This window comes from Mobula birostris, chromosome 18 (genome assembly GCF_030028105.1).
Source record: "Mobula birostris isolate sMobBir1 chromosome 18, sMobBir1.hap1, whole genome shotgun sequence".
In the NCBI taxonomy this organism is placed as follows: domain Eukaryota; kingdom Metazoa; phylum Chordata; class Chondrichthyes; order Myliobatiformes; family Myliobatidae; genus Mobula; species Mobula birostris.
Genome location: NC_092387.1, coordinates 11,842,832 through 11,855,281, shown reverse-complemented (window position 1 = coordinate 11,855,281; position 12,450 = coordinate 11,842,832). Strand labels below are relative to the sequence as shown.

The 12,450-nt window shown below is 39.9% G+C and overlaps 1 protein-coding gene across 7 annotated transcripts in view; it reads right to left on the bottom strand.

Annotated features, from left to right (window-relative positions):
* Positions 1-12,450, bottom strand: part of ice2 (interactor of little elongator complex ELL subunit 2) — a 134,304-nt gene that overhangs the window by 64,949 nt on the left and 56,905 nt on the right. For all 7 annotated transcript variants that reach the window (XR_011889606.1, XM_072282209.1, XM_072282205.1 and 4 more), the window contains exon 11: positions 2,514-2,643. Coding sequence is in view for 6 of the 7 variants with exons in the window: in XM_072282209.1 (XP_072138310.1) it covers positions 2,514-2,643 (130 nt within the window). In the remaining variant the exon portion in view is untranslated. The remainder of the gene's footprint in view (positions 1-2,513; positions 2,644-12,450) is intronic.

The following is a 12,450-nucleotide window of genomic DNA, read 5'->3' as shown; positions in this document are numbered from 1 at the left end:
CCTGCATCCAGTCCATAACCCTCCAGACCGCTCCCATCCATGTATCTATCCAATTTACTCTTAAAACTTAAGAGTGAGCCTGCATTTACATCAGATGGCAGCTCGTTCCACACTCCCACCACTCTCTGTGAAGAAGTTCCCCCTAATGTTTCCTCCAAACGTTCCCCCTTTCACCCTAAAGCTATGTCCTCTCATATTTATCTCTCCCAATCTAAGTGGAAAGAGCCTATTCACATTTACTCTGTCTATACCCCTCATAATTTTGTAAACCTCTATCAAATCTCCCTTCATTCTTCTACGCTCCAAGGAATAAAGTCCTAACCTGTTCAGTCTTTCCCTGTAACTCAACTCCTGAAGACCCGGCAACATCCTAGTAAATCTTCTCTGCACTCTTTCAATCTTACTGATATCCTTCCTATAGTTAGGTGACCAGAACTGTACACAATACTCCAAATCTGGCCTCACCAATGTCTTACACAACCTCCCCATAACATCCCAACTCCTATACTCAATACTTTGATTTATGAATGCCAGGATGCCAAAAGCCTTCTTTACAACCCTGTCTACCTGTGGCGCCACTTTCAGGGAATTATGTATCTGAACTCCTAGATCTCTTTGTTTCTCTGCACTCCCCAGTGCCCTATCATTTACTGTGTATGTCCTACCTTGATTTGTCCTTCCAAAATGCAACACCTCACACTTGCCTGCATTAAATTCCATCTGCCATTTTCTGGCCCATTTTTCCAGTTGGTCCAGATCCCTCTGCAAGCTTTCAAAGCCTTCCTCGCTGTCCACAACGCCTCTAATCTTAGTGTCATCAGCAAACTTGCTGATCCAATTCTTCTGAATTTCCGTGAGTAGAGGCCCAGAGCCGGCATATCTGATTTTGTTGATCATATCTGATTTTGCTGATCATATCCGTAAAAAATGCAGCCAAGATATATCAACTAAATGGTGAGATTTCTTTGACTGGATCAAATCAGCCCTAGGAATTTGTGATTACCTAATGTTATGAGTTGTATTGTTTACGCTGTGTGCCTTATCATGCCTTAACACACACGAAATGCTGGAGGAACTCAGCAGGTCAAGCAGTATCTATGGAAATGGCTAAACAGTCAATGTTTTGGGCAGAAACCCCTTCTTCAGGACTAATGTAATTACACAAGTAATTAAGATAAAATTACTTGTGTAAGGGCCACCTTCAGCTGTTCAGCCTCTTGTGAGTTTACCTACATATAGAGACAATCTACCTGATTACGAATAGCTGTAAAAGTAACCTTTGATGTTTTATAAAACAATGAAACCCAGGAACATCAAACATCCCTAGTCTCTTCTTCTCTTATGCATTTCTAAGCACCAATTTTAGGGCAGTTGAGAAGGCTTTAGAAAGAGTGCAGAAGAGATTCCAGGTATGAAGGATCTTACTTATGTAGACAGTTGTTCTGCCTGGAACAGAGGTTGCAGGGAGATCTGATAGAAGTATTTAAAATTTAGGAGGATATTGAAATTATAGAAGAAATTATTCCCATTGGCAGAAGGATCAAGAGCCAGAGGACCTAGAATGAATTGGATTGGAAAATAGACTAAATTACCACAGGCATCTTTTTTAACGTGGTGAGTAGTTCAAAGCTCAAAGTATATGTCACCATATACCACCCTGTGATTAATTTTCTTGTGGGCATACTCAGTAAATCCAAGAACCATAATAGAATCAATGCAGATGTATCAAAGTTATCACTGAGCACCAGTCTCAAACAGCGTACAACCCAAGAATTCCTGTTAAGCAGTTTTATTGAAATTTTTTAAAAAAATGCAGGCTAGAAATGTGAAATTAATCTGGTAACCAGGCAGATCTGTACAGAACACGACTACCATGGCCCTGGCCTCACTCTATCGATGATACTGATTTTGTCCATGCCCTGCCTTCCTGACCTTGTTTCATCATATTTTCTTAATTCCCCAGTTCTGGTGAAGGGTCCATGATACAAAATGTTAAATCTTGTCTCTCTTTTCACAGATGCTGTCCAACATACTGAGTATTTCCATCATTTTCTGCTTTTATTTTAGATTTGAATATACTGTCATGCAACTTGAATGTGTTATTTCAATTAGTATTGTCACAGACCCAAGCTGACAGCTTAAACTGAAGAAATGATCCTTATTTCACAAAGCATAGAACAAGAGGTTTCATTATTGTAAGTCACATCATGATTCGTCCAAGCTGATTAGTATGCACTGATGTATTAAAACGATTCTTTTCTTTGCTGTAAATGTCTATATTAATTATAAACTAAATAGATTATTTGAATATGACATGAAACATGGATTAGACTGCAACAGTTACACATCATGTGATATCAAGCCAAGTGTTATCAGCTTGCTCAGTTGTAGTAGCTGGCAAATATTATACCACTGAAAATCCAACTCATGTTTTAGGGTCTACTTTATCTCAGCCTCTTTACAGAAACAAAAAAATATTGTACTCTTAATGGTTTAATATAAGTAAGACTCACCAATGTAAAACCAGGAGTTTGAGTTGATGAGACTTTCAGTCCATAACTGACAGATTTCACTTTCAGTGAAGGCTTCTATTCCATACATTGACTGATATTCCAGTTTAGGCAACACATAAACTGGGACATGCTATTAAGAAAGCAAACAGAAATCATGCATAAGCAAATAAGTATATGGTTTAACTGTTACCTCTGTCAACAATTTTCCATAAATTAGAGGTCTGTAAATAAGTTTTGTCTGTACACAGATGCACAAATTCTGCTGAAGTACCCACAGTTGTCCTGGTGCATGTACTCATTTAGTCAGTGATTATATTCCATTTCACCATCTTACAAAAAAATCTTGCATTTTTATTGCATTTTTCATAACCTCAGAGTATCCCGATGTATTATGCAGTCAAGATTTCTTTTAAAGTGCAGTCACAGTTGCAAAATAAAGCAGTGGCCAAACTATGTACAGTAAATTCTCACAGTTGGTCAGGTTTCTTTTCAGGTATTGTCATTAAGATCCAGAAGAGCTCCTGTGCTTTCCTTTTACTTTACAATAGCAGCAGAATTAAGCCATTTGGCTCATTAAGTCTACTGTCACACTATTATGGCAGATTTAATTTCCCTCCAATCCCATTCTCCTGCCTTCAACCAGTAATTTTTGACACCCCTACTAATCAAGAAACTAGCAACCTCTCAACATGCCACATAACGAACGAACAACCTCTGCTTTAGATACACTCAATAAACTTGGCTTCCACAGTTGTCTGTGCCAATGATTCACCACCTTCTAGCTAAAGAAATTCCTCATCTCTGTTCTAAAGGGTCAACCTTGTACTCAGGCTCTCCTCTGGTCCTAGATTCTTCCATTATTGGAAACCTCTTCTCCACATCTATTCTATCCAGGTGTTTCAATATTCATTAGTTTTCAATGAAATAAACCCTCACTCCTCTAAACTCCAGCGATTAAAGCTCAGAGCCATTAAACACTCTTCATACATTAACCCTCTCATTCCTGGGATCATTCTCGTAAACCTCCTCTGGATCCTCTCCAAAGATAGCACATCCTTTCCAAGATATGGGGACCAAAATTGTTCACAATACTGCAAATGTGGTCTGACCAATACTTTATAAAGTCTTAGCATTATATCTTGCTTTTAATTCTAGTCCTCTTGGAGAATCCTCTGCATCGATTTGAATGAGATGGGGTTTTGGTTTAATCTATCTTCCAAGGAGTAGCACATTCAACAAAATAGCTCTTAGTACCAGTGTGAAATGATAGCTTAAACTTTTGATCTCATAGCCCAGAAGCATGCCCTAAAGGGTGCAGAGGTTAGAGTGATGCTATTACAGCTCAGTGTGTCGGAGATTAGAGTTCAATTCCGGCATGCTCTGCAAGAAGTTCTATATGTCCTCCCCCTTTCTCCGGGTCCACTGGTTTCCTCCCACAGTCCAAAAAAGTACTGGGTAGGTTAACTGGTCATTGTAAGTTCTCCCAAGATTAGGTGAGGGTGAAATCGAGGGTGTTGGGGTTATTGGGCAGTGCAGCTTGAAGGGCAAGAAGAACATATTCCACGTTGTATCTCTAAATGAATGTAATTATAGATGTTGGTTGCTGTCAATTAACATTGTTCTTTCCCTCTCACTGTTCACCATAGTAGTTGTAAGGTAATTATAAAGCTGGGAAAGGATGGCAACAATTCCAGATAAAGACAGAGCGTAGTGATATTACCTCACTCAAAACAGTACCAGCACAGAAACCAATACGATACTATTCTCACTGAAACAGAAACGGCAAATATGCACCAACACCATACACTTCTCAAAAGTTACCTAAAATTAATTCAATAATGCTCAGAAACTGTCTCAATAAATGGGTGCAATAATTAAAGCTGAAACACTTAAATTTATCTAGGTAGCTCTCCAATGTTGGTGTTTTGGGTTCCAACAGCTCACGTGCAGCTTTCACATTTTATGTTTGGGACTAAGTTACACAAGTTCCCACACAGATAACTGGTGAGAGCCTTTGGGAACCAGAGCAAGTTGAAAAATTGGATCTGGAATGTGTTTGCTGGTAAGAGGAAGAGGAAGAGGGTGATGGCTGAGGGTTTTATTTGTGGTTGGAAGCAGTGGAGTATTGCATGGATTAGTACTGGGACCCATGCAGTCTTCTACTTACATTAAGGATATGGATGTGAATGAAGGTACAATCAGTAAGCTCACAGATGACACAAAGATTGGAGGTGCTGTTCAGTCTTTGGCTACAGAATGATACTGAGCAGTTGGTGAGGTGATAGAGAAATGGCAGATGGAACTTAATCCATTTTGGAAGGACTAGTTATACTTGGATATACACAATGAGGAGCAGGAAGTTTTGAGGAATAAATGGTTATTTCCACAAATTCCTGAAGGTGGACAGTGTTTAAGGAGGTAAACAAAATACTCATCCAGGACAAATATAAAAGCGAATTACTTATGACTGTGTGGCTAAGCACAGCTTCAATGCCACCTTCAAATTTGCTGATGACACCACTGTTGTAGGCCGAATGAAAGGTGGTGTTGAATCAGCATATAGGTAGGAGATTGAAAATCTGGCTATGGTGCTGCAACAGCCACCTCTTAATCAATGTCAACAAGACCAAGGAGCTCATTATTGACTTCAGAAGGAAATCAGATGTCCATGAGCCAGTCCTCATCAGAAGATCAGAAGTGGAGAGGGTCAGCAACTTTATATTTCTCAGGGTTATTATTTCGAAGCACCTGTCCTGGGACCAGCATATAAGTGCAATTACAAAGAAAGCACGGCAATGCCTCTACTTCCTTATGAGTTTGCAGAGATTTGACACAACATCCAAAATTTTAACAAACTTCCAAAGAGGTGCACTGGAGAGGACATTGACTGGTTGCATCACAGCCTGGTATGGAAACACCAATGTCCTTGAATGGAAAATCCAATAAAAAGGAGTGGAAACAGGCCAGTCCATCATGGGTAAAGCCTCCCCATCATTGAGCACATCGACACAAAATGTTATCGCAAGAAAACAGCTTCCATCATCAGGGATCCCCACCACGCAGGACAATCACTCTTCTCACTGTTGTTAAAAGGGAGAAGGTACAGGAGCCTCAGGACTCATACCAGCAGGTTCAGTAACAGTTAACACTCCTTAACCATCAGAGTCTTGAACCAAAGGGAATAACTTCGTTCAACTTTACTTGCCCTATCATTGAAATTTTCCCACAACCTATGGGCTCACTTTCAAAGACTCTTCATCTCATGTTCTCATATTTATTGCTTATTTATTTATTATTCTTTCTTTTTTTTTTGTATTTGCAGTTTGTTGTCTTCTGCACTCTGGTTGAATGCCCAAATTGGGCAGTCTTTCATTGAGTCTGTTATTTATTATTTTATATATTTCTTGAGTATGCCCAAAAGAAAATGAAGCTCAGGGTTGTATATGGTGATATATATGTACGTAGATAATAAATTTACTTTGAACTTTGAACATTATCTGGGTCACCGCTAGAAAACTGTGTGCGGTTCTGTAAATCATATTACTGGAAAGATGTGTTTGCAGTCGAGAAAGGATGTTACCTGGGTTGGAACATTTCAGCTTTGAGAAATGAAAAAGTGAGTTTGTTTTCTTCGGAGCAAAAAAGATTGAGGGATTACCTGATTAAGCAATGCAAAGTTATGAGAGGCATCAACTTAACAGACAGCAAAAAAACATTTCGCCTTAGTAAAGGTGTCAGTAACCAGGTTTAAAGCGAGGATTACGACATCTAGGTGAAATTTAAGGAAGACTTTTTTCATCTAGGGGTTAGGGCAATATCTGGAACAAACTGCCTGAGAGGGCAGGTACTGTGAAGAAGCTCACAAGATTTAAGTAGCACAAAACGCCAAGGCATAGAAAGCTATGTGCAAACTCTGGGGAAAAAGGATTACTATGGAAGGACTGGCACAGACACAGTGGGATGTAGGACCTGTTCCCTTACTTAGGACTCATTGACCACACAAGTTACCAATGAGCATTGTATCCATTCCAAGGTGCCACAAAAATGTCAAGCTCCAAGTGAAGAAAAAATTTTACAATAACATTATGGATGAAATACTTCAGTTACAAAAGAATAGAGGGGCTGACAAGAACGAGTTAAGAGAAACAGTGCAACATTTCTCAGTTTTGATTAGATTATCAATCTGTGCAAAAATTGTATTCAAAATTTGTCCTTTGCTCAAACTTTCACTCAACCCAATTTTGCAATCACCAATAAAATCTCCCATAAGCCAAAGCAACAGGCAACATTTTAAAATATATTTTAAAAAATTAAACTTTGCAGCTAAAATGTACATTGATATATTTCAGAGGGGTAATGGTTGATTAACACAGCTGAATGAGTTTATTAGAAAAAAACATTTTTAATCAGTGCTCACTAACTGTGAGCAAAACAAATTTAAAGCACTGACAAAAAATACAGAACCATACATATACTGAGGTACAGCAGCCAGTATCTTAATATTTTTTTTAAAAAGCCTTTAAATCAAGCCCATAAAAGATGACAAATAAAATGGCTTAATTTTAAGAGCATCCTCAAAGGCCTGGAAATGGGCGCAATTAGCCAAGACTCACTAATGGTGATTAATTTGATCTGGTGACATGGCCAGTTTTGTGAGCTTTCAATAACAGTTCTTAAACTAGCACAAGAGATTACAGAAAGACATTAAATGTGGAAGATATTCTAGACTCAGGAATCTTTGGCATCTTGCACTGATATGGCCGATTTGAGGTAATTTTTAACTACTGCAACTGGCTTGGTGAGTAAGCTAGATAAAAATACACCTGCAAGGAAAAGGCTAGAGATTTCTCAACTCCACCAGTAGTGAGTCAGTCACAAACCAGAGGACACAAATTTAATATAATTTCTGCAAAAGTCAGAAATGATTAAGAGACTATTTCAGCAAGTTACAATGATCTGGAAAGCATTACCTTTAAGGGCACGGAAGCAGGTTCAATAATGGTTTTCTAACAATGTCAGGGCAAATATGACTAGAGCGGCAGAGAAAGGCAGGGACATGGTTAACTGGCTCTTTTAAAGAGATGGAAGCGACAGAAGTCAAATGAACTCTATAGTGCTTAGCAGTTGCATGCTATAGAGTCTGTGATGCTGAGAAATCTCTAATCTTCGCCTAGCTTCTAGGTTTATCCAGCTTACCACCAAGACATCCTGACTGGCTCTCCACTGAGCAATACCTTGACTTGAAGGTTTTCATTCTTACTTCTAAATCCCTACATTGCTCCTCTAGCCAAATCAAGTTTATTGCCATGTGCACAAGAATGGTGAGTACAGGTACAATGAAAAACGAACTTGCAGCAGCATCATAGGACATAGGTACCGACAACACATAGAATGTAAGTCATACAGAAATTATACATGCGTAGCAAGAGAGAAAAGACGGTAAAAACAAGACATTAGTGCAAAAAAAAAGGCACAATCAGAGACAAGTCCAGAGTAGTGCACAATATGGTCCATTATGTCCATCCTCTCCTTCAGCTCTACAACTCCCCTGAAGAGTATCGACCCCAAATATCAACAGCTCTTTTCTCCCCAGATTCACGCTAGACCCACTCAATTTCTCCAGCAAGTTGTCTGTGGCTCCTAATTCCAGCATCTGCTGTGTCTTCTATCTCTAAACCTCAGATATCTGTGGTCCTCCAATTCTAATTCCTTATGCATTCCAGTTTCGACCACACTACTTTTTGCAGTGGAGCAATCGGTGGCAATGCATCTCAGCACCGGTATTCTGAACAATTCCCCTCTCGACTGACCCACCACTAAGTCATTCTAAAACAAACTTCATTGACTAAGTTGTCATAACTCTCCTGCGAAATTCTTTGGAACACTTTGTCTTTATTGAACGTTACCGTGGAATTTCAAATCTACAGCTTCAAATCTAAATTCCTAATTTTTATTTTCTGCAATTTTCAATTTTGGGTAAGTTAGATAAACAGATAAAACTGAACCAGTAGATGCATTTGAATTGTTGTACGAAATTTAATAAGAGGTTGGTCATCAAGGTTGTAGTACAAGAGAGTGATACATTGAAGTGGATTGAGAAATGGCTATAAGACAGAAAACAAAGAGTAGGAAGGCTATGGCTAGAGAGGTGCTACAGGGATTGATACTGTATCAACATTTTAACCTACTGACTAGTACATCTTTGGACTGTGGGAGGAAACCAGAGCATCTGGAGAAAATCCACGTGATTCATGGGGTGAACAGACAAACTCCTTACAGATGGCACCAGAATTGAATTCCGAATTCCGGAATGCTCCAAGCTGTAACAGCATTACGCTAACGTGGTTTGTGGAAAATTCTGGTGTCATCCACTACTGCACCTAATAGAACAGCAAAGTATTTGTTAAAGGTTAAGGAATTAGATAATGTTGATGTCTAAAGGCACTTAGGTAAATTTACAGAAGCCCATATGCAGGTGCAGCAGATGAGTAAGAGGGTAGATGTTATGTTGGTCTATATAACACGTGACTTAATTACCGAAGTTGACTAATTTTGTGATTGTAATAGGGCATTGGCAAGATCACACCTAGACTATTTCTTTACCTAAAAAAGGATGTACAGTGGCATGCAAAAGTTTGGGCACCCCGGTCAAAACTTCTGTCACTGTGAATAGCTAAGCAAGTAAAAGATAACCTGATTTCCAAAAGGCATGAAGTTAAAGATGACGCATTTCTGTAATGTTTTAAGCAAGATAACTTTTTTATTTCCATCTTTTACAGTTTCAAAATAACAAAAAAAAGGAAAAGGACCTGAAGCAAAAGTTTGGGCACCCTGCATGGTCAGTACTTAGTAACAACCCCTTTGGCAAGTATCACAGCTTGTAAACGCTTTCTGTAGCCAGCTCAGAGTCTTTCAATTCTTGTTTGGAGGATTTTCGCCCATTCTTCCTTGCAAAAGGCTTCTAGTGCTGTGAGATTCTTGGGCCGTCTTACACGTACTGCTCCCTTGAGGTCTATCCACAGACTTCCGATGATGTTTACGTCAGGGGACTGTGAGGGCCATGGCAAAACCTTCAGCTTGCGCCTCCTGAGGTAGTCCATTGTGGAATTTGAGGTGTGTTTAGGATTATTATCCAGTTGTAGAAGCCATCCTCTTTACATCGTCAGCTTTTTTTTTTTACAGACAGTATGATGCTTGCTTCCAGAATTTGCTGGTACTTAATTAAATTCATTCTTCCTGCTACCAATGGAATGTTCCCTGTGCCACTGGCTGCAACACAAGCCCAAAGCATGATCGATCCACTCCCGTGCTTAACAGTTGGAGAGGGGTTCTTTTCATGAAATTCTGCACCCTTTTTTCTCCAAGCATACGTTTGCTCATTGCGGCCAAAATTCACCGTCAGAAGTTTGCAAAGGAACATCTAAACAAGTCTGATGCATTTTGAAAACAAGGAAACAAGTCCTGTGGACTGATGAAGTTAAAATAGAACTTTTTGGCCACAATGAGCAAAGGTATATTTGGAGAAAAAAGGGTGCAGAATTTCATGGAAAGACCATCTCTCCAACTGTTAAGCACAGGGGTGGATCGATCATGCTTTGGGCTTGTGTTACAGCCAGTGGCACAGGGAAAATTTACTGGTAGAGGGAAGAATGAATTCAATTAAATACTAGCAAATCTGGAAGCAAACATCACACCATCTGTAAAAAAGCTGACGATGGAAAGAGGATGGCTTCTACAACAGGATAATGATCCTAAACACACCTCAAAATCCACAATGGACTACCTCAAGAGGCGCAAGCTGAAGGTTTTGCCATGGCCCTCACAGTCCCCCGACCTAAACATCATCGAGAATCTGTGGATAGACCTCGAAAGAGCAGTGCATGCAAGACGGCCCAAGAATCTCACAGAACTAGAAGCCTTTTGCAAGGAAGAATGGGCGAAAATCCCCCAAACAAGAATTGAAAGACTCTTAGCTGGCTACAGGAAGCGTTGACAAGCTGTGATACTTGCCAAAGGGGGTGTTACTAAGTACTGACCATGCAGGGTGCCCAAACTTTTGCTTCGGGGCCCTTTTTCTTTTTTTTGTTATTTTGAAACTGTAAAAGATGGAAATAAAAAAGTTTTCTTGCTTAAAATATTAAAGAAATGTGTCATCTTTAACTTTATGCCTTTTGGAAATCAGGTACTCTTTTACTCGCTTACCTAACAGAAATTTTGACCAGGAGTGCCCAAACTTTTGCATGCCACTATACTTTCCATAGAGGAAGTGCTGATTCCAGAAATGATGAGCTTGCTGTATAGGGAGAGAGTGAGTAGAATGAGATTGTACTTTTTAGGGTTTGGAAGAGCGACAGGAGAGGACTGGTACAGCTAGTAGAGCTGATGCCACACAGAAAAAACAGAGACTTGTATTAAATCCTGACCTTTAACACTGTCTGTGTGGAGTTTCTCTGTAGCTATGTAGGTTTCCCCACATCTCAAAGGTGTGTAGATTGCTGGCATAACTGATCACAGTAAATTGCCCCAAATATGTATGTGAGCAGCAGAATCTGAGAGAAGCTCTTGGGGTGGAGAATAAAATAGACTGGTGTAAAATAAGTTAATAATTAGCAAGGACTCAGTAGGCCAAAGGACCATGCTATTTCATCAACACATACAAAATTCTCTAGGACTTGCAGGGGGCATATTTTCCCTGAGGAATTCAAAACCAGGGGGCACACTTTGAGAACAGGGGGCAGGTTGTTCACAAGTAAGACTAGGAGAAAATTCCTTCACTCAGTACTGAATCTTCAAAATGTTCTACTCTGGAGGGCTGTGGAGAACCAGTCATTGTATTCATTCAAAACAGATTAACAGATTTTTTTGATATCAGGAAATCAAGGAATGGAGAGACAATACAGGAAGAGTACCAATGGGAAAATCAGCTATGATCAATGAATGGTGGAGCAGGTCCAGGGGCCTTGTGTGTTTCTCCTGCGCACATTTTTTATGATCTTATCGGGATATTCCCGAGATTTGATTTATAGTTTCTGCATCCTTGAACAGATTCCTCCTTCCTCATAAATAGGAAACAGAAAGCTTTCAGAGACAATTCTATTACTACATAAACCAATGTACAGATTGACAAGAACACTAGTGAAAGGCAATAATTTAGTGAACATTCACAATGACTTTAGTTATGCCTCACAGAATAGCAACAGTCACACAATACCTGTGAAAGCCCAGGTAGCTCACTATGAATAATGGTTTGACAATGAAGCACAATTATTAACTGTTTGAATATTATTCAAAAAACCAGGAGCAAAATGCATTCCCAAATTGTGATAGGGAGATGTATTAACGTTACAGTTTAGTTTGACTGCTAAAGAATTACACTGCTTTTAATTGTAATCATTCTACAATTCTACAGGCTTCGGTTCTTTGCGGGAACGGGACCCGTTCTCGGGGTTCCGCGACTGGCCGCTATTCGACATGCCAAGGGTTTGGCCTGAGAATCTCGATTGTGTTCAGAAGCCTAAGATCTCGGGGCTCTGGATCGAGGGTCGGTGTCATGGCAGGAGACTCGTGTGTTGCTGGGGAGGCCGGAAAAATCTTTCACCGTGGGCCCGAAGACCTGAGGTCTTTGTGATCTTTGGACACAAAGCTCGAAAAAAGCAACAAAACGGACTATTGTTCAGCACACGCTTGGGCTTGGTGACAGTATCGATGCGCTTTTTTTTTGCTGGTGGTGGGAGGGGGGAGGATCACTGCTTGCTGCCGCTTACGCACGGGAGGGGGGGAGGGGACTTTGGGGGTTCTCACGATTAACTGTCGTTCATTCTTTGGGGCACTTCTCTGTTTTTGTGGATGTCTGCGAAGAAAAAGCATTTCAGACATTTTTCTGACATTAAATTTGACCTTTGAATGGAACATTCAAGCTACAATAATGATGGAGAAA